Raw genomic sequence first — 26951 nt, forward strand, 5'->3', positions numbered from 1 at the left:
TGTTCTCATGTGGGTGCATACAAGGAGAACAATATGAAAATCATTAAGTGATAATAACCAGGCTAAAGAACTTATTTTGTTTTAGTCATAAGAAAAACAGGGTGCTTGGCAGAGTACACTTTTGGTAATGTTGGGGGCCGTCCAACATTGAACCGTCATAAAAACAATGTATCCTGTATTGCTTTGAAACCTTATGCTTCATGTAACAGTTCCGTAATATTCCAATCAAGATAATTTGAGTGTGCAGAAGCCCAGTCTTTTGACATGACGTGTATAAAACGTTTTGGAAATTCTACCCAAATATGTGGAAATTCTCAGATGGAATCTATGCTTTGAAAAGAGACAGAGAAATCAAAATCAAGTTAAAATCAAATCAAATGTTATTTGGCACATGCTTCATAAACAATAGGTGTAGACTAACAGTGAAATGTTTACTTACAGGCCCTTCCCAACAATACAGAGAGAAAAATATAGACATAATAATAACTATACAATGAGTAACAATAACTTGGCTATATAAACAGGGTACCAGTACCAAGTCGATGTTTAGGGGCACGAGGTAATTTAAGTAAATATGTACAGTACATATAGGTAGGGGTAAAGTGACTTGGATAGAGGATAGATAATAAACAGTAGCAGCAGCATATTTGATGAGTCAAAAGAGTTTGTGCTAAGAGAGTCAATGCAGATAGTCCGGGTGTCAAAGGCGTCAGTGAAATGCGGTGGGCGAAGTCAAACGCAGGACACAGAGCTGATCAGAAAACGTACTTTACTAGAAAGTAAACTGAGAATACACAATCTCCACACAGGGAGGAAATAACACGCACACTAACGACTGCCGATAACAATAACAATCACACACAACACACAGTGATAAGACAGAGGGTTAAAAAGGGAAGACAATACTACATAATGGGAAACAGGTGTACACAATCAAGACAGAACAAGTCGAACATAGAAACATGGATCGGTAGCAGCTAGTACTCCGGTGATGACGAACGCCGAAGCCTGCCCGAGCAAGGAGAAGGGGCAGCCTCGGCTGAATCCGTGACAGTACCCCCCCCCCCTTGACGCGCGGTACCAGCCGTGCGCCGACCCCGGCCTCGGGGACGGCCAGGAGGACGCGGAGCAGGGCGAGTCGGATGACTCTGGTGGAAATCCATCAAAATGGAGGGATCTAGGATGTCCCTCCTAGGGACCCAGCACCGTTCCTCCGGACCGTACCCCTCCCACTCCACGAGATACTGCAGGCCCCCCGCCCGACGCCTTGAATCCAAGATGGAACGGACCGAGTACGCCGGAGCCCCCTCGATGTCCAGTGGATGCGGAGGAACCTCTCGTACCTCAGACTCCTGGAGTGGACCAGCTACTACCGGCCTGAGGACAGACACATGGAACGAGGGGTTAATACGGTAATTAATAGGAAGTTGTAACCTATAACAAACCTCGTTCAATCTCCTCAGGACTTTAAATGGCCCCACAAACCGCCGACCCAGCTTCCGGCAGGGCAGGCGAAGGGGCAGGTGTCGGGTCGAGAGCCAGACCCGATCTCCCGGTGCATACACCGGAGCCTCACTGCGGTGGCGATCGGCGCTCGCCTTTTGTCGCCTGATAGCCCGCTGCAGGTGTACATGCGCAGCGTTCCAGGTCTCTTCCGAGTGCCGAAACCACTCGTCCACCGCAGGAGCTTCGATCTGGCTCTGATGCCAAGGTGCCAGGACCGGCTGATAACCTAACACACACTGAAAAGGCGTAAGGTTAGTAGAGGAGTGGCAAAGTGAGTTTTGGGCTATCTCTGCCCAGGGGATATAACCCGACCACTCCCCCTGCTTGTCCTGGCAATAGGACCTCAGAAACCTACCCACATCCTGGTTAACTCTCTCCACCTGCCCATTACTCTCGGGGTGAAAACCTGAGGTAAGGCTAATCGAGACCCCCAGACGTTCCATGAACGCCCTCCAGACTCTAGAGGTGAACTGGGGACCCCGATCTGACACTATATCCTCAGGTACCCCGTAGTGCCAGAAGACATGTGTAAACAGGGCGTCAGCAGTTTGTAGGGCTGTAGGGAGACCTGGCATAGGAATGAGACGGCAGGCCTTCGAAAACCAATCCACAACGACCAAGATTGTGGTGTTCCCCTGTGAGGGGGGAAGGTCCGTGACAAAGTCCACCGATAGATGAGACCACGGCCGTTGTGGAACGGGTAGGGGTTGTAATTTCCCTCTGGGCAGGTGTCTAGGTGTCTTACACTGGGCGCACACCGAGCAGGAGGAAACATAAACCCTCACGTCCTTGGCTAAAGTGGGCCACCAGTACTTCCCACTAAGACAGTGCACTGTCCGACCGATACCAGGATGACCAGAGGAGGGTGACGTGTGAGCCCAATAGATCAATCGATCACGAACCTCGAGCGGCACGTACATCCGACCCTCCGGACACTGGGGGGGGAGTAGGCTCGGTACGTAACGCCCGCTCGATGTCCGCATCAACCTCCCACACCACCGGTGCCACCAGACACGACGCCGGGAGTATGGGAGTGGGCTCAATGGACTTCTCCTCTGTGTCATACAGTCGGGACAGGGCGTCTGCCTTAGCGTTCTGGGAACCTGGTCTGTAAGTGAGCGTAAACACAAATCGAGTGAAAAACATAGCCCATCTTGCCTGACGAGGGTTCAACCTCCTCGCCGCCCGGAAGTACTCCAGGTTACGATGGTCAGTCAAAATGAGAAAAGGGTGTTTAGCCCGCTCAAACCAATTCCTCCACACCTTCAGGGCTTGAACCACAGCTAACAGCTCCCGGTCCCCCACATCATAATTGTGCTCCGCCGGACTGAGCTTCTTAGAAAAGAAAGCACAGGGGCAGAGTTTTGGTGGCGTACCCGAGCGCTGAGACAGTACAGCACCGATCCCAGCCTCGGACGCATCCACCTCAACTTGGAATGCCAAGGAAGGATCCGGATGAGCCAGCACCGGAGCCGAAGTAAACAGGTCCTTCAGATGCCTAAAAGCCCTGTCCGCCTCAGCCGACCACTGCAGACGCACCGGCCCTTCCTTTAGCAAGGAGGTAATGGGAGCCGCTACCTGCCCAAAGCCCCGGATAAACCTCCGGTAGTAATTGGCAAAACCCAAGAACCGCTGCACCTCCTTCACCGTGGTTGTAGTCTGCCAATTACGCACGGCCGAAATGCGGTAAATCTCCATCTCCACACCTGATGCGGACAAGCGGTGTCCCAGGAAGGAGATGGACTCTTGGAAGAACAGACATTTCTCCGCCTTCACAGACAGGTCATGCTCCAACAGTCTACCAAGCACCCGATGAACCAGGGACACATGCTCGGCTCGTGTAGCGGAGTATATTAGAATGTCATCGATATACACCACTACACCCTGTCCATGCAGGTCCCGGAAAATCTCATCCACAAACGATTGGAAGACTGAAGGAGCATTCATCAGACCGTATGGCATAACGAGGTACTCATAGTGCCCCGAGGTGGTACTAAATGCTGTCTTCCACTCATCTCCCTCCCGAATACGCACCAGGTTGTACGCGCTCCTGAGATCCAATTTAGTGAAGATGCGCGCCCCGTGCAATGACTCCGTCATACTAGCAATCAGAGGTAGTGGACAGCTATATGTTATTGTGATCTGATTTAGACCATGGTAGTCAATGCACGGGCGTAAACCACCATCCTTCTTCTTCACAAAAAAGAAACTCGATGACGCAGGGGAAGTGGACGGCCGTATGTATCCCTGTCTCAGAGATTCGGTGACATATGTTTCCATAGCCGCCGTCTCCTCCTGTGACAGAGGATACACGTGACTCCGGGGAAGCGCAGCGCCTACCTGGAGGTTTATCGCACAATCCCCCTGTCGATGGGGTGGTAATTGAGTCGCCTTCTTTTTACAGAAGGCGAGAGCCAAATCGGCATATTCAGGCGGAATGTGCAAGATGGGAACCTGGTTCGGACTCTCCACCGTAGTTGCCCCTACGGAAACACCTACACACCTCCCCAAGCACTAATCAGACCATCCCTTGAGAGCCCTCTGTTGCCATGAAATAGTGGGGTCTTGAGAAGCTAACCAGGGAAGCCCCAACACCACGGGAAACGCAGGAGAATCAATCAGATACAAACTAATCATTTCCTCATGACCCTCCTGCGTCTTCATCCTGAGAGGCGCTGTGACTTCCCTAATCAACCCTGACCCTAAAGGTCTGATATCTAGGGCATGGATAGGGAAGGGCACATCGACTGGCACAATAGGAATCCCTAACTTATGGGTAAACTGACGATCAATAAAGTTCCCAGCTGCACCTGAATCTATTAGCGCCTTATGCTGGGACTGAGGAGAAAACTCGGGAAACACAACATTCATACACATATGCGCAACAGGGAGCTCTGGGTGAGTTGGGTGCCTACTCACCTGGAATGGCTCATCAGTGCGCTGCCTACTGCCTCGACTCCTAGGAGGCCCTCCCCAGCACCGACCAGCAGTGTGTCCTTTGCGGCCACAGTTGGTGCAGGGGACGGCCCCTCTACTGGTCTCCCTCATAGTAGCACCTCCGAGCTCCATAGGGGTAGGGTCGGAGGTGCTAGGGGATGGAATGGACGGCCCCGGATCCGGACGTCCACGGGTAGCCAACAGGTTATCCAGTCGAATCGACATGTCCACCAGTTGGTCCAGGCTTAGGTTGGTGTCCCTGCAGGCCAATTCCCGACGAACGTCCTCCCTCAAGCTACATCGGTAGTGATCGATGAGGGCCCTCTCATTCCATCCCGCGTTGGCAGCCAGAGTCCGAAAGTCCAGTTCGAATTCCTGCGCGCTCCTCTTCCCCTGTCTTAGGTGGAATAGACGCTCACCCGCCGCTTTCCCCTCTGGTGGACGATCGAATACCACCCTAAAGCGGCGGGTGAACTCCGCATAGCTGACAGTTGCGGCGTCTATTCCCCCCCACTCGGCGTTGACCCACTCCAGCGCTTTACCAGACAGACAGGAGATGAGGGCGGACACGCTCTCGTATCCCGAGGGGGCCGGGTGGATGGTTGCAAGGTAGAGTTCTACCTGGAGCAGAAAACCCTGACACCCGGCAGCTGTGCCGTCATAAGCCCTCGGGAGCGAGAGCCGAATCCCACTGGACCCCGGTGGTGAAGCGATGGGTATCGATGATGGTGGTGGTGTAATCGGAGGAGGTATAGGAAGACCTCCTCTCTCCCATCGCTCCATTGTGTTAACCACACGTTCCATGGCGGTGCCGAGAGCCTGGATTATGGCCGCTTGTTGTTGTACGCGTTCTTCCATCGATCCGGCTGGCACCGCTGCTCCTGCTGACTCCATGTCGAAGGTGTGTGATTCTGTCAAAGGCGTCAGTGAAATGCGGTGGGCGAAGTCAAACGCAGGACACAGAGCTGATCAGAAAATGTACTTTACTAGAAAGTAAACTGAGAATACACAATCTCCACACAGGGAGGAAATAACACGCACACTAACGACTGCCGATAACAATAACAATCACACACAACACACAGTGATAAGACAGAGGGTTAAATAGGGAAGACAATACTACATAATGGGAAACAGGTGTACACAATCAAGACAGAACAAGTCGAACATAGAAACATAGATCGGTAGCAGCTAGTACTTCGGTGACGACGAACGCCGAAGCCTGCCCGAGCAAGGAGGAGGGGCAGCCTCGGCTGAATACGTGACACCGGGTAACTATTTGGTTCGCTATTTAGTAGTCTTATGACTTGGGGGTAGAAGCTGTTCAGGGTCCTGTTGGTTCCAGACTGGGTGCATCGGTACTGCTTGCTGTGCGGTAGCAAAGAGAACAGTCTGTGACTTGGGTAGCTGGAGTCTTTGACAATTTTTAGGGCCTTCCTCTGACACCGCCTGGTATAGAGGTCCTGGATGGCAGGGAGCTCGGCCCCAGTGATGTACTGGGCCGTACACATTACCCTATGTAGCGCCTTGCAGCCGGATACCAAGCAGTTGCCATAGCAAACGGTGATGCAGCCAGTCAAGATGCTCTCAATGGTGCAGCTTTATAACTTTTTGAGGATCTGAGGGCCCATGCTAAATCTTTTCAACCTCCTGAGAGCTGTGTTGGTGTGATTGGACCATGTTAATTCCTTAGTGATGTGGACACCGAGGAACTTGAAGCTCTCGACCCGCTCCACTACAGCTCTGCCGATGTGGATGGGGGTATGCTTGGCCCTCCATTACCTTTATTCCACAATCAGCTCCTTTGCTCTTGCTGACGTTGAGGGAGAGGTTGTCGTCCTGGCACCACACTGCCAGGTCACGACCTCCTCTCTATATGCGGTCTCATCGTCAGGCCTACCACTGTCGTGTCGTCAGCAAACGTAATGATGGTGTTGGAGTCGTGCGCGGCCACGCAATTGTGGGTGAACATGGACTACAGGAGGGGACCAAGCACCCACCCCTGAGGCGCCCCCGTGTTGAGGGTCAGTGTGGCGGATGTGTTGTTGCCTACCCTCACCACCTGGGGGCGGCCCGTCTGAAAGTCCAGGATCCAGTTGCAGAGGGAGGTGTTCAGTCCTAGGGTCCTGAGCTTAGTGATGAGCTTGAAAGGCACTATAGTGTTGAACGCTGAGCTGTAGTCAATTAAAGTATTCTAACATAGGTGTTCCTCTTGTCCAGGTGGGAGAGGGCAGTGTGGAATGCAATAGAGATTGCGTCGTCTGTGGATCTGTTGGGGCAGTATACGAATTGGAGTGGGTCCAGGGTGTCTGGGATGATGGTGTTGATGTGAGCCATGACCAGCCTTTCAAAGCATTTAATGGCTACAGATGTGAGTGCTACAGGGCAATAGTAATTTAGACAGGTTACCTTGGCATTCTTGTGCACAGGGACTATGGTGGTCTGCTTGAAACATGTAGGTATTACAGACTGGATCAGGGAGAGAAAATGTCATTGAAGTCACCCGCCAGCTGGTCAGCGCATGCTCTGAGTATGCGTCCTGGTAATCTGTTTTGCCCCGTGGCCGTGTGAATGTTAACCTGTTTTATTAAAGGTCCTACTCACATCGGCTACCGAGAGCAAGATCACACCGTCTTCCGGAACTGCTGGTGCTCTCATGCATGGTTCAGTGTTTCTTGCCTCAAAGTAAACATAGAAGGCATTTAGCTCGTCTGATAGGCTCGCGTCACTGGGCAGCTTGCGGCTGGGTTTTCCTTTGTAATCTGTGATAGTTTGCAAGCCCTGCCACATCCGATGAGCATCAGAGCCAGCATAGTAGGATTCGATCTTAGTCCTGTATTGACGCTTTGCCTGTTTGATGGCTCATCGGAGGTTGTAGTGGGATTTCTTATAAGCGTCCAGATTAGTGAGAACTCTCCATACATTACTTTTAATGACGAGAGTTATCTTACCTGCTTGTCCGTGTTTAAGCCATGGAGTTCATTCATGGGCCTTGAGAACATCCATTAGAACAGGAAAACCAGGGTATTATCAATTGAAAAACTAAGGAGGCTTTTTGTACACTGAGTGTACAAAACATCCTAATATTGAGTTGTACCCCCTTCTGCCCCATTTTTCCCTCAGAACACCCTCAATTTGACAGGGCATGGACTCTACAAGGTGTTGAAAGTGTTCCACAGGGATGCTGGCCCATGTTGACTTCAATGCTTCCCACAGTTGTGTCAAGTTGGCTGGATGTCCTTTGGATGGTGGTCAATTCTTAATATACACGGGAAACTGTTGAGCATGAAAATCCCAGCAGCATTGCAGTTCTTGACACCTTCAAACCGGTGCACCTGGCACCTACTACCATACCCCGTTCAAAGGCACTTAAATCTTTTGTCTTGCCCATTCACCCTCTGAATGGCACACACAATCCATGTCTCAATTGTCTCAAGGCTTAAGAATCCTTTAACCTGTCTCCTCCCCTTCATCTACACTGATTGAAGTTTATTTAACAGGTGATCAAAAAGGGATCATAGCTTTCACCTGTATAACTCCTTTGAATGCCGAAACACATTGGTTTTACATTTAACAATAAACTTGAACTTTTCTCCAAGAGTTTCTGAATTTCCTCTTCACTTCAGTTTGCTCCTAAATTCATACACATTGGTTGGAGAGCGAGGTCGCTGTGTTCCATTCCCTTAACAGGAAAAAAGATAAGGCTGATTAGGGCTGGGATTCAATGTTATACTATACAGCCGACAAGGCAGCTTTTTAAAGGCATTTTCCCAGATGCGGAGATCGCATTCATGGTAAACGTTACGTATGTTGGGTCACACGTAAATTACCTTTAAAATTATGCGCTGTGCTATAACACGCCTTACATTAGCAGCCAGGCAAAACGTATTATATATTACAAAAATCCGTGCCACTCCATTAGTATGATATGTTATGTTTGGAATGACAGTAGGTTACCTAAGATGGGTAAGTGTATAACATGAACGTCTAGCGACCCAAAGGTTGTGTGTTCGAATCTCATTATGGACAACTTTAGCATTTGAGCTAATTAACAACTTTGCAAATACTTACTACTTACTACAGCTCGGCCCATTTCTTCCGCAGTCAACCATGTGGTGTGCATTTTTGTGTTTGAAAAGGTGCGGCGTTAAGTGAGTGAGAGGGGAAATGGTTGCATATCCCAGAGCCGACCGGGGGTCTATGAGCAGGGGTAGTGAGAGAGCTTTCAATTTTGTGTAGATGAGGGATATACATTTTTAAATATAGTATACATCTAATCTAATTTTTCATTGTCCTATCATGATGGAAAGATCCCTAACCCTATAACCTGGACACCCACCTGAGCGACCCATACACAAAAGAGAAGTTCCCATCTCTTTTATGGACCTGCTGTGAGTATGCAGCCTAAACAGAGAAATAAATGCGGTCAGAGACCTACTTGAGCAGCACCGCCCCCTCAAGATTCTGAGCCTGCCTGGCAGGGTTGGTCCTACAAAGCCAGAGCCCCCTGATGGGAGAGCATAATATACAAGGAAATTCTCAAACCTGCTAATGAGAACCTTGACTACCTTTTACCTAGCCGGTGGGGATTCCGGTGGGGTACGCCCACCCAGGTAGTGGCAGTGCTGGCAACACTGGCTGCAGTAACCCATGGGGAGGGGGTCACACTCGGACAATCAGAGAGGGGGTTTATCATTGTGGCCCAGGTGGCACAAAATAATCAAAGGTCTGACCGCACGGAGATGCTTGGGAAAATGGTTACAACAGGGGATCAGAGTGTTTGTGTCTCAGGTGAAGAGGGTGGATCTGATCTCCATCACCTAGGATTTGACATAGATTAAGTAGATTAATCAAATCTCACATTATTATCAATTTCTGCTCAATCTGCATGCTTTGTCAATCAGCTTTAACTTTATGTGCACTCGTAAATCAAGTTATTTCTCGAGTTGGGCTCTGGGATATTACAGCCGTTGAGTATCTGATTTTATGGTGGATTGTGGAGGAGGGGGGTTGAGTGTGTTGGAGTATGTGAGTATGTGCGTGTGTGCTTGTCTGGCATCTGTTGTGGGGGGTGGGGATGTTGGGGGAGGGGGGGTATGGGATGGACCACATGAATTATTTGCTAGGATAATAATTGCTTGTCAATGAATTAAATGTAATACAATGGCAATCCGGGTTATATGTTAGAATCCTACGCGTGAACTGCCGACATTATTACGCATATTAATTGATAATGATAGAAAATAGGATATGCATAAATTTTTTTAAAGAGTTATATATATATATATATATATAGGTGAAAGCATTGGAAATGCTTTTGGCGGTTAATCTGCTTCGGTTTTGTGGGTGGCACTGTGTGCTGTTTTCATTTACATTACATTTACATTTTAGTCATTTAGCAGACGCTCTTATCCAGAGCGACTTACAGGAGCAATTAGGGTTAAGTGCCTTGCTCAAGGGCACATTTACGTCATTTAGCAGACGCTCTTATCCAGAGTGACTACAAATTGGTGCATTCACCCTATAGCCAGTGGGATAACCACTTTACAATTATACTTTGGGGGTAGAAGGATTACTTTATCCTATCCCAGGTGTTCCTTAAAGAGTGGGGTTTCAAATGTCTCCGGAAGGTGGTGAGTGACTCCGCTGTCCTGGCGTCGTGAGGGAGCTTGTTCCACCATTGGGGTGCCAGAGCAGCGAACAGCTTTGACTGGGCTGAGCGGGAACTATGCTTCCGCAGAGGAAGGGGAGCCAGCAGGCCAGAGGTGGATGAACGCAATGCCCTCGCCTGGGTGTAGGGACTGATCAGAGCCTGAAGGTACGGAGGTGCCGTTCCCCTCACTGCTCCATAGGCAAGCACCATGGTCTTGTAACGGATGCGAGCTTCAACTGGAAGCCAGTGGAGTGTGCGGAGGAGGGGGGTGACGTGAGAGAACTTGGGAAGGTTGAACACCAGACGGGCTGCGGCATTCTGGATGAGTTGTAGGGGTTTAATGGCACAGGCAGGGAGCCCAGCCAACAGCGAGTTGCAGTAATCCAGACGGGGAGATGACAAGTGCCTGGATTAGGACCTGTGCCGCTTCCTGTGTAAGGCAGGGTCGTACTCTCCGAATGTTGTAGAGCATGAACCTGCAGGATCGGGTCACCGCCTTGATGTTGGCGGAGAAACGACAGGGTGTTGTCCAGGGTCACGCCAAGGCTCTTCGCACTCTGGGAGGAGGACACAACGGAGTTGTCAACCGTGATGGCGAGATCATGGAACGGGCAGTCCCTTCCCGGGGAGGAAGAGCAGCTCCGTCTTGCCAGGGTTCAGCTTGAGGTGGTGATCCGTCATCCATACTGATATGTCGGCCAGACATGCAGAGATGCGATTCGCCACCTGGTTATCAGAAGGGGGAAAGGAGAAGATTAGTTGTGTATCGTCAGCGTAGCAATGATAGGAGAGGCCATGTGAGGATATGACAGAGCCAAGTGACTTGGTGTATAGGGAGAAAAGGAGAGGGCCTAGAACTGAGCCCTGGGGGACACCAGTGGTGAGAGCACGTGGTGCGGAGACAGCTTCTCGCCACGCCACTTGGTAGGAGCGACCGGTCAGGTAGGACGCAATCCAGGAGTGAGCCGCGCCGGAGATGCCCAGCTCGGAGAGGGTGGAGAGGAGGATCTGATGGTTCACTGTATCAAAGGCAGCAGACAGGTCTAGAAGGACAAGAGCAGAGGAGAGAGAGTTAGCTTTAGCAGTGCGGAGAGCCTCCGTGACACAGAGAAGAGCAGTCTCAGTTGAATGACCAGTCCTGAAACCTGACTGGTTTGGATCAAGAAGGTCATTCTGAGAGAGATAGCAAGAGAGTTGGCTAAAGACGGCACGCTCAATAGTTTTGGAAAGAAAAGAAAGAAGGGATACTGGTCTGTAGTTGTTGACATCAGTGGGATCGAGTGTTGGTTTTTTGAGAAGGGGTGCAACTCTCGCTCCCTTGAAGACGGAAGGGACATGGCCAGCGGTCAAGGATGAGTTGATCAGCGAGGTGAGGTAGGGGAGAAGGTCACCGGAGATGGTCTGGAGAAGAGAGGAGGGGATGGGGTCAAGCGGGCAGGTTGTTGGGCGGCCTGCAGTCACTAGTCGCAAGATTTTATCTGGAGAGAGAGGAGAGAAAGAAGTCAAAGCATAGGGTAGGGCAGTGTGAGCAGGACCAGCAGTGTCATTAGACTTAACAAACGAGGATCGGATGTCGTCAACCTTCTTTTCAAAGTGGTTGACAAAGTCATCCACAGAGAGGGAGGAGGGGGATTCAGCAGTGAGGAGAATGTGGCAAAGAGCTTCCTAGGGTTAGAGGCAGATGCTTGGAATTTAGAGTGGTAGAAAGTGGCCTTAGCAGCAGAAACAGATGAAGAAAATGTAGAGAGGAGGGAGTGAAAAAGATGCCAGGTCGGCAGGGAGTTTAGTTTTCTTCCATTTCCGCTCAGCTGCCCGGAGCTCTGTTCTGTGAGCTCGCAATGAGTCATCAAGCCACAGAGCTGGAGGGGAGGACCGAGCCGGCCGGGAGGATAGGGGGACACAGGGGAGTCAAAGGATGCAGAAAGGGAGGAGAGGAGGGTTGAGGAGGCAGAATCAGGAGATTGGAGGGAGAAGGATTGAGCAGAGGGAAGAGATGATAGGATGGAAGAGGAGAGAGTAGTGGGAGAGAGAGAGCGAAGGTTGCGGCGGCGCGTTACCATCTGTGTAGGGGCAGAGTGAGTAGTGTTGGAGGAGAGCGAGAGAGAAAAGGATACAAAGTAGTGGTCGGAGACATGGAGGGGAGTTGCAGTGAGATTAGTAGAAGAGCAACATCTAGTAAAGATGAAGTCAAGCGTATTGCCTGCCTTGTGAGTGGGGGGATGGTGAGAGGGTGAGGTCAAAAGAGGAGAGGAGTGGAAAGAAGGAGGCAGAGAGAAATGAGTCAAATGTAGACGTGGGGAGGTTGAAATCCCCCAAGACTGTGAAGGGTGAGCCATCCTCAGGAAAGGAACTTATCAAGGCATCAAGCTCATTGATGAACTCTCCAAGGGAACCTGGAGGGCGATAGATGACAAGGATATTAAGCTTAAATGGGCTAGTGACTGTGACAGGGTGGAATTCAAATGAGGAGATAGACAGATGGGTTAGGGGAAAAATTGAGAATGACCACTTGGGAGAGATGAGGATTCCTGTGCCACCACCCCTCTGACCAGATGCTCTCGGGGTATGCGAGAACACATGGTCAGACGAGGAGAGAGCAGTAGGAGTAGCAGTGTTTTCAGTGGTAATCCATGTTTCCGTCAGTGCCAGGAAGTCGAGGGACTGGAGGGTGGCATAGGCTGGGATGAAGTCAGCCTTGTTGGCGGCAGAACGGCAGTTCCAGAGGCTGCCTGAGACCTGGAACTCCAGGTGTGTGGTGCGTGCAGGGACCACCAGGTTAGAGAGGCAGCAGCCACGCGGTGTGAGGCGTTTGTGTAGCCTGTGCGGAGAGGAGAGAACAGGGATAGGCAGAGGCATAGTTGACAGGCTGCAGCAGATGGCTACAATAATGCAGAGGAGATCGGGATGAAATGAACTAAACATCAGGGAAAGGAGAGAGCAGGCCTCCCTCACCAAAAAAAATATATATATATAACTCTCCCAACTTCCACCTCAGAAACTATAATTGTTTCACTGAACCACCCGAGTAAAACTCTCCCAACTTCCACTTTAGAAATTAGAATTGTTGTAAACTACAGCAGACTGTTATCAGTAGCTGTAATTAAGTACAGCAGCTACCAACCACCTAACGTTAATGCCTCGGATGAGGTTAGAAAAACAGCTGAATGGTAGCAGCTAGCTGGCTCAATCACAGGTACTCTTAAGCATGAAATAACATTGGAAACAATTAACCATAGTTGCAAAAAGTTACCAGTAGCTACCCGCTAGCTAGCTAGCTTTGTTGGTCCAAGTAGTGGGTAGGCTAGCCTCGTGCTTCGCCGGAGTCTGCCGAATACAGTCCTTACCTACAATAATTACCTACAATAACCTTCAATAACTACCTGAGTAAGCTACCTATAATACCAAACTACAATACCTACCTACAATCTAAATACATGGTTTAAGCTTAACTCAACACCATATAAGAAGCCAAGCTTACCTTTCATAACGCAGCAACGATTAAACGTTGGGTAGCTAGCACAAAGATATTGTATTTAGCTACCACAGCCTGCTGGTAGTGTTGGCTGGCTAGCAATGGCTACTGTGTTGACTTTGTTTGAAAAACGGCGTCGCTGCGTAACGAATGTAGCTGGCTAAAAGGATATTGTTTTTAGTTGCAACCGTTGCTAATAGCAACTCGCCAGCTAATCCAGGAGGTGAGTTAGCTAGCTAGCTTCGTGCTACATCCGGCACCGCCGAATACAAAAGTAACCTACAATAACTACACAACAGCTACCCACAACAGCCCACGTTGCCTACCTATACTACTTAATAATATACAGCCCACGATGCCTACCTATAGTACCTAACTACAATCTAAATACATAGTTTAAGCCTTACTCGACAAAGCCCAAGCTATGTATAAAGCCAAACTGGCAGACTGCAATCAGTAGCCGAAATTAAGTACAGCAGCTACCAACCACCTAACGTTAATGATAATGAGGTTAGAAAAACAGCTGAAGGTGGCAGCTAGCTGGCTCAATTACAGGTACTCTTAAGCGTGAAATAACATTGGAAACAGCTAACCACAGTTGCTAAAAGTTACCGGTAGCTACCCGCTAGCTAGCTAGCTTTGTTGGTCCAAGTAGTGGGTAGGCTAGCCTCGTGCTTCGCCGGAGTCCGCCGAATACAGTCCTTACCTACAATAATTACCTACAATAACCTTCAATAACTACCTGAGTAAACTACCTATAATACCTAACTACAATACCTACCTACAATCTAAATACATGGTTTAAGCTTTACTCAACACCATATAAGAAGCCAAGCTTACCTCCTGCTAGAGAAAACACAACCTCTCCCGTCAGCATCCCAGCATCCCAGTCCGATGGATGGGTCCTGGCCTCTCGGGGCCTTAGGGATCCGGAGGGACGTGGGTGGGATGCTGATCACTGGGATGACGGCTCAACTTGGGATGGGGAGGGGCTTTAGCGGGGGAATTAGCGGAGAACAATTGAAGGGTTACTCCGTAGCAATGCAAATATCACGGTACAGCTATATGGACACTCAATCATTACGGTATTTTTTATTGGTAAATTTACAAACATATATAATGATAAATAGACTTGAAACTTGTATCTCATTATGGTGTATGGTGAAATAAGTATAGCCGGTTATAATTGTAATGGCTTAGCTGATAATAACAAAAGAAGAACAATATTTACATGGCTCAAAGAGAAGGAATATAATATCTATTGTATACAGGAAACTCATTCAACAATTCGAGATGAAGTAGCGTGGAAAAAAGAATGGGGGGGGGATATACTTCTCCCATGGGCAAAGAAATTCAAAAGGGGTGATGATATTAATTAATAGTAATTTCGATCCGAATGTGCAAATTGTCCAAATAGATACGCAAGGTAGATGGATTATTTTAAATATGTTATTGGACCATAAACAGATATGGCTCATTAACCTTTTACGGACCAAATAATGATGATCCACAATTCTTTGACAATATATATAATAAATTATCAAGCCTGCAAGCAATTCAAGACAATATTATTATGGTGGGGGATTATAATACTGTTTTAAATAGCTCAATGGACCGTAAAGAAAATCACACCACAAACAATCACCCACATGCTCTTAAGGAAATTGTGAATGTCATGGATACATTAGAACTAGTAGATATATGGAGGCTTAAATATACTGATCTAGTGAGATATACATGGCGGAGACTGAATCAAGCTAGTCGTCTTGACTTCTTTCTTATCTCATTCTCGTTGGCACCAAAAGTAAAAAAAAGTGTTGATAGGGGACAGAATGCGGTCGGACCATCATATAATAGGCATATACATTACTCTTACTGAATTTCCACGTGGGCGAGGATATTGGAAATTTTATCAAAGCCTATTGGATGATAATTTATTTATAATTAGAACAAAGGAATTTATAACTGACTTTTTCCAACATAACATAGGTACAGCGAATCCCCTTATTGTATGGGACACCTTTAAATGTGCCTTTAGAGGCCATGCAATTCAGTACTCATCTCGAAAACAAAAGCAATTTAGGTCAGAAGAGTTTATACTAAGAAAGGAAATAGAAAGTCTAACAGAACAGATAGATGGCAATAAAAACTGTAACATAGAGGCTCAGAATAAATTAGAGGAAAAACAAAAAGAAATGGAGAAACTTATTCAAGAAAGATCAAGTGTAATATATTATAAAAATAAAGCAAACTGGATGGAATATGGGGAAAAATGCACAACATTCTTTTTTAATCTTCAACATAGGAATGCTACCAAAAAGAACTTAATGAAACTGGTTACAATTGACGGTGTCACCCATAATTCACCAAATAATATTTTGAAGGAAGAAACAAAGTACTTTAAGCATATGTTTTCTTTTCAGTCGCCTCCATCTCCTCTAACTGAAGCTAATTGTAGAGATTTTTTTTCTATTGATAATGTCAAATTAGACTCATGTGAAGGTGAAATTACAGAGGAGGAACTTCTGGATGCAATTAAATACTTTAAGTCTGGGAAAACTCCAGGGTTGGATGGCATACCAGTCGAGGTATACCAAACCTGATATTTGATATACTTAGAGGACCGTTATTAGCATGTTTTAACCACTCCTATGTAAATGGTAGATTATCTGACACTCAAGAAGAAGGTCTGATCTCATTATTACTGAAACAGGATACAAGTGGAAAATATAAAGATCCAGTCCATTTACAAAATTGGAGGCCCCTTACACTTCAGTGTTGTGATGCAAAAATCCTAGCAAAATGTATAGCGCATAAAATAAAAAATGTATTGTCGGATATTATTCATTCTAATCAGACAGGTTTTTTACATGGAAGATACATTGGAGATAATATAAGGCAAGTATTGGAAACAATAGAACACTATGGAAAATATGGGAAACCAGGCCTGCTATTCATAGCAGACTTCGAAAAGGCATTTGATAAAGTTCGACTGGGGTTTATATATAAATGCCTGAAGCATTTCAATTTTGGAGAATCTCTTATAAAATGGGTCAAAATCATGTATAGTAACCCTAGGTGTAAAATAGTAAATAATGGCTATTTCTCAGAAAGTTTTAAACTGTCAAGAGGAGTGAAACAAGGTTGTCCACTATCGGCATATCTATTTATTGTGGCCATCGAGATGTCAGCTATTAAAATCAGATCCAATAATAATATCAGAGGATTAGAAATACAGGGCTTAAAAACAAAGGTGTCATTGTACGCTGATGATTCATGTTTTCTTTTAAATCCACAACTAGAATCCCTCCACAGCCTCATAGAGGATCTAGATACATTTTCTAACCTCTCTGGATTACAACCAAATTATGACAAATGTACTATATTACGTATTGGATCACAAAAAAATACAATTTTTACATTACCATGTAGTTTACCAATAAAATGGTCTGATGGTGATGTGGATATACTCGGAATACATATCCCAAAGGAAATAAATGATCTCACTTCAATACATTTTTTATAGAAAGTTAGCAAAAATAGATAAGATCTTACTACCATGGAAAGGAAAATACCTGTCAATTTGTGGAAAAATCACCCAATACTCTTTAGTATTATCCCAGTTTACCAATTTGCTTATGGTCTTGCCTACGCCTAGCGAACAGTTTTTTAAATTATATGAGAAAAAATTATTCAATTTTATTTGGAATGGCAAGCCAGACAAAATTAAAAGGGCATATTTATATAATGAATATGAATTCGGAGGACAGAAATTATTAAATATTAAAGCATTAGACCTATCACTAAAAGCTTCAGTCATACAAAAGTTATACTTAAATCAGAACTGGTTCTCAAGCAAATTAGTGAGATTGTCTCACCCAATGTTCAAGAAAGGCCTTTTTCCCTTTATTCAGATTACAACAACTCATTTGCAGTTATTTGAAAAGGAAATCATCTCCCAAATATCACTATTTCTAAAACAAGCCATAGAAAGTTGGTTGCAATTTCAATTGAATCCTCCAGAAACTACGGAACAAATAATGCAACAAATATTGTGGTTAAATTCAAATATACTAATTGACAAAATCCTTTATTTTTTGACAGAATGTTTAAAAAAGGTATAATCTTCGTAAATGATATCATCGGTAGGACTGGTGGAGTTATGTCGCACATGCAGCTAACAAAAACATATGGAAATGTCTGCTCTACCCAAAATTACAACCAAATAATTGCAGCCTTACCGCAAAAGTGGAAGAGGAAAGTGGAAGGGGGAGAAAGTAAGGAACTTGTCTGTCGGCCTTGCATTAAAGAACATAATTGGTTAAGGAAAACTGTGATAAATAAAAAAGTATATCAGTTTCACTTAAGGACCAAAGGATTGACAGCCGTCCCATATAGATTGCAAAATAGTTGGGAAGAGATCTTTGACGTACCGATCCCATGGCATAGTGTTTATGAACTGACACGCAAAACGACACTGGATTCAAAAATTAGAATCTTTCAATTTAAATTATTATATAAAATTCTTGCTACCAATAGAATGTTATTTATATGGGGGATACAATCTTCCCAGCTCTGCAGATTTTGCTGTGAAGAGACAGAATCATTAGATCATTTGTTTTGGTTCTGTCCATTGGTAGCTTGTTTTTGGACTCAAGTCCAGGAATGGCTAAAGGATTGCAATATTTACCTGGAGCTAACCTTGCAGATAGCATTACTGGGTCATCTGAAAAGTCATAGTCAATCAATCAATAATATAATAATACTTTTAGCAAAAATGTTTATTTTTAATTCACAATCTGTAGAAGCAATGAGAATAGAAAGGTTCAGAACTTTTGTAAAACATCACAGTACGGTTGAAATATATATGGCAAATAGAAATCCTATATGGATGGTGTTAAGAGATAGATGGGAGGTATTGAATAGAGTTGAAGGATGGGACTAATAACAAATAACAACAAATAATAACAAAGATAGCTAATAATGTAAGCATACTGTGTCCATAATTAGTATATAGGTTGTATGTTGGGAGCTTTTGGGAAAGAGCACAGTTAGAAAGATATGGCATATAGAAGCAAACGGGATGGACGTCATGAAAATGATCGGAGAGGTTGAGAGTAGAATAAGTTCAGGAGCAAAAAAATAAATAAATATATAGAATTATTGTAAAATTAACTCTGTCCATAAGGTGTAGATAGTAAGTATAGACCGGAAGTAGAGGCCTGGGCGTTGTTGTTCACTAATTTACTCCAAGTAGGGAAAGGATGGTGGGGTTGAAAAGTAATAAAGGGGAATATATATATATAAAAAATAAAAATAAACATGGGGGATTGGAAGTGATGCAGACAATTACATTGATAGAAGATACAATCTATCTGCAATATTAAGCTGATCCATCCCCCCAAAAAAAAAGAAGATAAAAAAAAAAAAAAAGCATGTAGAGGTCTGTAATTTTTTATCATAGGTACACTTCAACTGTGAGAGACGGAATCTAAAACAAAAATCCAGAAAATCACATTTTATGATTTTTAAGTAATTAATTTGCATTTAATTGCATGACATAAATATTTGATACATCAGAAAAGCAGAACTTAATATTTGGTAGAGAAACCTTTGTTTGCAATTACAGAGATCATACATTTCCTGTAGGTCTTGACCAGGTTTGCACACACTGCAGCAGGGATTTTGGCCCACTCCTCCATACAGACCTTCTCCAGATCCTTCAGGATTCAGGGCTGTCGCTGGGCAATACAGACTTTCAGCTCCCTCCAAAGATTTTCTATTGGGTTCAGGTCTGGAGACTGGCAAGGCCACTCCAGGACCTTGAGATGCTTCTTACGGAGCCACTCCTTAGTTGCCCTGGCTGAGTGTTTCGGGTCGTTGTCATGCTGGAAGACCAAGCCACGACCCATCTTCAATGCTCTTACTGAGGGAAGGAGGTTGTTGGCCAAGATCTCGCGATACATGGCCCCATCCATCCTCCCCTCAATACGGTGCAGTCGTCCTGTCCCCTTTACAAAAACGCATCCCCAAAGAATGATGTTTCCACCTCCATGCTTCACGGTTGGGATGGTGTTCTTGGGGTTGTACTCATCCTTCTTCTTCCTCCAAACACGGCGAGTGGGGTTTAGACCAAAAAGCTCTATTTTTGTCTCATCAGACCACATGACCTTCTCCCATTCCTCCTCTGGATCACCCAGATGGTCATTGGCAAACTTCAGACGGGCCTGGACATGCCCTGGCTTGAGCAGGGGGACCTTGCGTGCACTGCAGGATTTTAATCCATGACGGCGTAGTGTGTTACTAATGGTTTTCTTTGAGACTGTGGTCCCAGCTCTCTTCAGGTCATTGACCAGGTCCTGCCGTGTAGTTCTGGGCTGATCCCTCACCTTCCTCATGATCATTGATGCCCCACGAGGTGAGATCTTGCATGGAGCCCCAGACCGAGGGTGATTGACCGTCATCTTGAACTTCTTCCATTTTCTAATAATTGTGGCAACAGTTGTTGCCTTCTCACCAAGCTGCTTGCCTATTATTGTCCTGTAGCCCATCCCAGCCTTGTGCAGGTCTACAATTTTATCCCTGATGTCCTTACACAGCTCTCTGGTCTTGGCCATTGTGGAGAGGTTGGAGTCTGTTTGATTGAGTGTGTGGACAGGTGTATTTTATACAGTTAACGAGTTCAAACAGGTGCAGTTAATACAGGTAATGAGTGGAGAACAGGAGGGATTCTTAAAGAAAAACTAACAGGTCTGTGAGAGCCGGATTTCTTACTGGTTGGTAGGTGATCAAATACTTATGTCATGCAATAAAATGCAAATAAAAAATTACTTAAAAATCATACAATGTGATTTTCTGGATTTTTGTTTTAGATTCCGTCTCTCACAGTTGAAGTGTACCTATGATAAAAATTACAGACCTCTACATGCTTTGTAAGTAGGAAAACCTGCAAAATTGGCAGTGTATCAAATACTTGTTCTCCCCACTGTATATAAAAAAATATATAAAAAAATAATACTTACTATTTTTTATCTACTTTGCAAATACTGAGCATGTTAGCTAACCCTTCCCCTAACCCTAACCTTAACCCTTTAACCTAACTCTTAACCCTAACCTTAACCCTAACCTAACGTAGCATATAATTCTAATGCAGGCAAACATAATATATCATACTAAAGCAGTTGAATGTAATATATAATACTAAAGCAGTCAAACACAATATTTCATACTAAAGCAGTCAAACGTAGCATATCATACTAAAGCAGTTGAACCTAATATATCATACTAAACGATCAACACGTAGGATACTATACGTCCTACAATTTGTATTATATTGTACAACCGCTATTACATTGTTAGCCCAATGTAATGTAACCTAACGTAAATTAACATATCATACTAAATTGAGGGGCATGGATTTTAGTAAAATATAATATGTTTTCCTCTGAGACTAGGTTGGCATTAGATCACGGCTTAGGTGTAGAAGTCCAAACCAGTCAAAATGTTCCACCCCAGTACCAGTGTTACCCTTTTACAAATTAAACATAATTAAACATAATTTTAAAAATGCAGGCGCCTAAATTGATTTAGGTAACTTTTAAACATTTAATAAATTAATAAAACATGCATAGAACATTTACTTCAGGTAAAATACTGTATCTAGGCTACATCATTCCTTTCAAGAAACATATCCTCCCTTTGATGTGTTCCTCCACTGAAACCCAAGCATTAATTTCCAGACCTGGGGAGTCTATTTAATCTTGAGAAAGGGCAAAGTAGTGACATGGTTAAGTTGCTGAAAGTATGAATGATGATACACAAAGATCTTGAAGCACCAGGCTTTCCTACTAGGCTTCCTGTGGGAGCTGTTTGCCACATCTGATACAGTGATTAATCTGGGCCTGTGTTGAGGCCTTTCTCTGTTTATCTGACCAATTTAGTTTTATGGTTTGACTTGGCGTGCTGATGTTTACCCTGCACAAATCCACACATGTGAAGGAGCCACATTGGGTGCTGCAGGCTCTCTCCCTCTATCCCTCTCCATCCGGCAGTTTAGTTCAGTGCTCTGCTGAGACACACGACCTGCTCCTGTTCCTCTTTTACCACAGAGGAAATTAACATGCTTTATAAATTGTTTTGTGAGCCCTGTCTGTCCCAATTAAGGCATGGATTCCTTTCCTGTGTAGTTGCACCTGGGGATGTTGTGTTCCAGAGGGTGGTTTGGAAAATACCTGTCCAGTCCACAACCAGTTCATGTGATTTTCCCAGTCTCTATTTACTGTATGTTTCTCCCTCAGAACATCGCTGGTACTCTCTAGTAGCCCTCTTCTTTAATAATAATATAGTAATGGTTTTTCAGTGATTCAAATCATGATACAACCTTAGTAGAGATAGGCACTTTGTTGTCTTTGAGCTCCTGAGTGGCGCAGTGGTCTAAGGCACTGCATCGCAGTGCTAACTGTGCCACTAGAGATCCTGGTTTGAATCCAGGCTCTGTCATAGCCGGCAGCGACCGGGAGACTCATGGGCGGCGCACAATTGGCCCAGCGTCGTCCAGGGTAGGGGAGGGAATGGCCGGCAGGGATGTAGCTCAGTTGATAGAGCATGGCGTTTGCAACGCCAGGGTTGTGGGTTCGTTTCCCATGGGGGGCCAGTATAAAAAAATAAAAAATAAAATAAATTGTGTATTCACTAACTGTAAGTCGCTCTGGATAAGAGCGTCTGCTAAATGACAAAAAATGTTGTCTTTAATTAGTGCAGTATCTTTGAAACCAATGAATAACCTTCTAGCTCTCTGCATTTTACAAGTGTGGGTGGGCAGGTACTGTGTATGTCATCAGTTAAGAAGGCTTGGATGTAGAAAAAAGTTATAGGCCTATCTGCTATATCTGTTGTAACTTTTCCCTTTCTTTGGTTGCATCCCAAATGGCACCATATTCCCAATATAGTATACTACATTTGACCAGACCCCTATAGGCCCTTGTCAAAAGTAATGCACTATAAAGGAGATAGGGTGCCATTTGGGAAGCATATACAGTAGGTGTATATATTGTAAGACCAGTGTGTGTGTGCGTGTGTGTGCGTTTACAGGCCCTCCAGATGTATACCAGCCCTGTGAGCCCAGCCTACAGGCCTGGAGTCCAGAGCTCAGCCTGTATGATGCAAACGTGACGTCTCCCTGCCCTGAAACCGAGGGCTGCGTCCTGATGCTGCGCTTCCTCCACCCTGTGGTCCCTGACAGCCTCACTGTGTGGGTCACCTACATCTCAGCCGGTGGGTCCTGGGTTCATTTTAGTGGTCTCCAACAGTGTACATTTAGCATTGCTGAAACTCTCCACAATACAAGCCACACGTTGTGTCTACCTGAATGATAATGCTTTCGCTGTTCATCTGAGCAGGTAATGTGAAGTTATACCAAGTATTTGTCCTAGGTATTTATGAATAAATAAAGGGCCAAGCATGTGCACTACTCTGGAACTGCTTGATTATACAGCTGATGATTATCCACCATGTTGTCTCTACAGATAACCAGGTGATCGCCAACATCGAGCTAATAACAGACACAGGCGAGTCTCTAGATATGGGTCCACAGCACGTCTTCTGTGATGTGCCCCTCACCCTACATGTGCACACCGAAAAAAGGGTGGCAGCTGTCAAACTGAGCACCTTTGATGAGAAGATGGAGATTGATGCTATCCTGCTTACTTCTGGCACCCATAATCCTCTCTGCTCCAGTTGCCAGCCTCTGATCTACCGAGTTGTCCGGCAACCACCGTTTTCAGGCGATTTGGTTCAGCAAACTCTACTTACATTTACAGACAGGTACAGTAAGATTGACACTGACAGATATATGTAGCCGCACACTCTGGAATTCGGCAAATACTTTGACCTTAGTCTGGAAAGTTCTCCTGTGATGTATTGTTTTGAGGTCATGTACCACTGCTCCAAGAAGTGGACCTAAGAATAGACACACACACAAAAAAAATCACGATCAAAGTATAATTTATAGTATGTCACTTACAAAGACCATACAATGCAATCGTCTGTTGCCCCAAAAGCTAAGATATTCATCATTCTCAAGTGTTTTGGTCTGGTACAGTTTTCGCAACACAGAACCAAATGTATTCAACATGCTTCTTAGCACTAGCTACTGATCCAAATCAACATCAAGGGCCTTATTCAATAAAACGTTTTCAGAGGATTCCGGCGTATGTCAAACCATTTTAATCCCACATGGTGAGAAAAGGTGTTAAATTGATTATCTGCATCCAGCTTTGCATTACACATAACAGAAGTCAGTCCCCTAACCATTTCCCACCTTATAATTTTTTTACATTCTGTTCTAGCTTACTTTTAGTCATTAGAGTCAGCTTGTATTCGGTATTAGTGTCATACACAATTTTTTGTGAATGATGTTATAATTTTCCACAAACACTTTCTGGGATGTTGTTGCTTTTCAAGCACTTGCAGAAGTAGGTGGATGTGCTTAAATGGTCACATTGAGGAATACATTTGGTTTCATCTCTAAAAGTTCCACAAGCGGCTGTAAGTGCAAAAAGATGTAAAAACCAAGGGGAATTAAGTTATGTGGAGGGAAGAGGAGGGCAGAGAGGTTGGGGTTGGGGAAAGGCAGTCTCTGGAATATAAACCAAATGTGACCAGCAGAAACAGTAAACACCTGTGGCTCTTTGGAGCTGTTCCTCAGCCATTTCTTCCCGCTGAAGGCTCTGTACTGTATGCTCATCATGGTTAGTATATGATAAGTGAGAGGCCTGTCATTTGGAGGAGGGGGTGAAGAGAGAGAAATGGAGTGCATTGCAGGAGAGAAATGAAAGAAAGGCTAAGAATTGTGGCTAACTGTGAGTCTACACTGCCACCAAGAGGTATAGCTGGCAAAACAAGTTGGTTTTGCACTTGATATCCTAATCCTTAAAAATAGACTCTCATTTGTGGTCCATTAGGAGAGAAAAAAACACTTTTGGGGTGAAATAGGAGTAGGATAAAATTATGCCGTTAATCCATGAACACGGATGTGTAATTCTCCCCTGACCCTCATAGCCTAGTTTCTGCTAACTCGTGGCTCATAAACATTTGACTTGGACATTAATAACTGGGGCAGTATGAAAAATGTATGCACTCACTAATTGTAAGCCACTCTGGATAAGAGCGTCTGCTAAATGACTAAAATGTAAAATGTAAATGTATCATTCCCAAAACGACCCTAAGTCTATGTCCTGTAAAGAAAAACCACACAGGCTCCTCCGGTGGAATGCTAGATAGAGCAGGCTCTTACAGTTGATCCATAATTAATAAGGGTAATTTGTAGCGGGAGGAAATCCGACACGTCTGAGAGAGTAGATGATGTGCATTTTTGTAGGCATTCTTTACAGCTGGCCAGAGACAATGGTAATTAAGTAGTGCTGTCGGGAAATCAAGGGTAGGCTCTTTTTATAGTTTGGAGCTGACTAAAACAGGTCAATAGCTCTGGGACAGGAGGTATGATATCACTGTACCCACCGTACCTCCTGTTTAGGTTTAAGGTCACTGCTTCTTACAGCAAGCTTAGATGACTAGGTGACTCTGGACACAGATACACAAGAACAATCTGTTTCTTATTGTGTATCTTTGTGCACTGTGTCGTTTCCATCTAACCTTGCTGTTCAAAATCGTTCTTTGACAATAATAGCTATCGGTATAGTTTAGTCATTTTGTATCTCTATGCAACAATTCCACCTGGAAATAATCTGAAATGTCAATTATATCTTTAGTACTAAAGTAATACAATTCCATGAGACAAACATGTATTTAGAAATCTGCTTATACTTGAATGTTGCATGTTTTGATTTGTTCCAACAGTGACATTGTAAAGGACATGGAGTACCAGTACAGAGTTCAGGTGGAAGCAGACGGTCTTCTCAGTGAGCTCTCCCCACCTCTCCTCTACACCCATGGAGCTGCCTACTGCGGTGACGGACTACTCAATGGGTCAGTCAGTTTACACAGTATTCACATCCCAGATACAGTGCCTTGAGAAAGTATTCATACCCCTTGACTTATTCCACATTTTGTTGTGTTGCAGCCTGAATTCATAATGGCTAGATTTTTTTTTCTTACATTTACATTTACGTCATTTAGCAGACGCTCTTATCCACCCATTGACACACAATACCCCATAATGACAAAGTGAAAACATGTTTTTAGACATTTTTGCAAATTTATTTAAAATGAGGTTTAAGTGAAAGCTGTAACTCGGCCACTCAGGAACATTCACTGTCTTCTTGGTAAGCAACTCCAGTGTAGATTTGGCATTGTGTTTTAGGTTATTGTCCTGCTGAAAGGTTAATTCATCTCCCAGTGTCTGGTGGAAAGCAGACTAAACCAGGTTTTCCTCTAGGATTTTGCCTGTGCTTAGCTCAATTCTGTTTCTTTTTTATCCTTAAAAACGCCACAGTCCTTTAACGATTACAAGCATACACATAACATGATGGAGCCACCACTATGCTTGAAAATATGGAGAGTGGTATTCAGTAATGTGTTGTATTGGATTTTCCCCAAACATAACACTATTCAGGACAAAAAGGTAATTGCTTTGCCATATTTTTTGCAGTATTACTTTAGTACCTTGTTGCAAACAAGATGCATTTTTTGGAATATTTGTATTCTGTGCAGGCTTCCTTTCATTCACTCTGTCAATTAGGTTAGTATTGTGGAGTAACTACAATGTTTTGATCCATCCTCAGTTTTCTCCTATCACAGCCATTAAACTATGTAACTGTTTTAAAGTCCCCATTGGCCTTATGGTGAAATCCCTGAGCGGTTTCCTTCCTCTCCTGCAACTGAATTAGCCTGTATATTTGTAGTGACTGGGTGTATTGATACACCATCCAAAGTGTAATTCATAACTTCCCCATGCTCAAAGAGATATTCAATGTCTGCTTTTATTTTTATTTTTACCCATCTACCAATAGGTGCCCTTCTTTGCGAGGCATTGGAAAACATCCCTGGTCTTTGTGGTTAAATCTGTGTTTGAAATTCACTGCTTGACTGAAAAACCTTAAAGATAATTGTATGTGTGGGGTACAGAGATGTGGTAGTCATTCAAAAATCATGTTAAACTATATCATTGCACACAGCAAGTCCATGCAACTTATTATGTGACTTGTTAAGCAAATTTTTACTCCTGAACTTATTTAGGCTTGCTATAACAAAGGTGTTGAATACTTATTGACTCAAGACATTTCAGCTTTTCATTTTTAATAAAATAAATAAAAATGAAAAACATAATTCCACTTTGGCATTATGGGGTATTGTGTGTAGGCCAGTAATAAAACAATCTCAATTTCATCCATTTTAAATTCAGGCTGTAACACAACAAAATGTGGG

The 26951-nt window shown here is 44.6% G+C and overlaps 1 protein-coding gene across 1 annotated transcript in view; it reads left to right on the forward strand.

The window, feature by feature from the left end:
• LOC121580911 (pappalysin-2-like) overlaps positions 1 to 26951 on the forward strand; it is a 95179-nt gene that overhangs the window by 19060 nt on the left and 49168 nt on the right. The window contains exons 7-9 of the mRNA XM_041896096.2: positions 22659 to 22841; positions 23093 to 23390; positions 25425 to 25553. Of these exons, the coding sequence (XP_041752030.1) occupies positions 22659 to 22841; positions 23093 to 23390; positions 25425 to 25553 (610 nt within the window). The remainder of the gene's footprint in view (positions 1 to 22658; positions 22842 to 23092; positions 23391 to 25424; positions 25554 to 26951) is intronic.

This window comes from Coregonus clupeaformis, chromosome 14 (assembly GCF_020615455.1).
Source record: "Coregonus clupeaformis isolate EN_2021a chromosome 14, ASM2061545v1, whole genome shotgun sequence".
Lineage (NCBI taxonomy): Eukaryota > Metazoa > Chordata > Actinopteri > Salmoniformes > Salmonidae > Coregonus > Coregonus clupeaformis.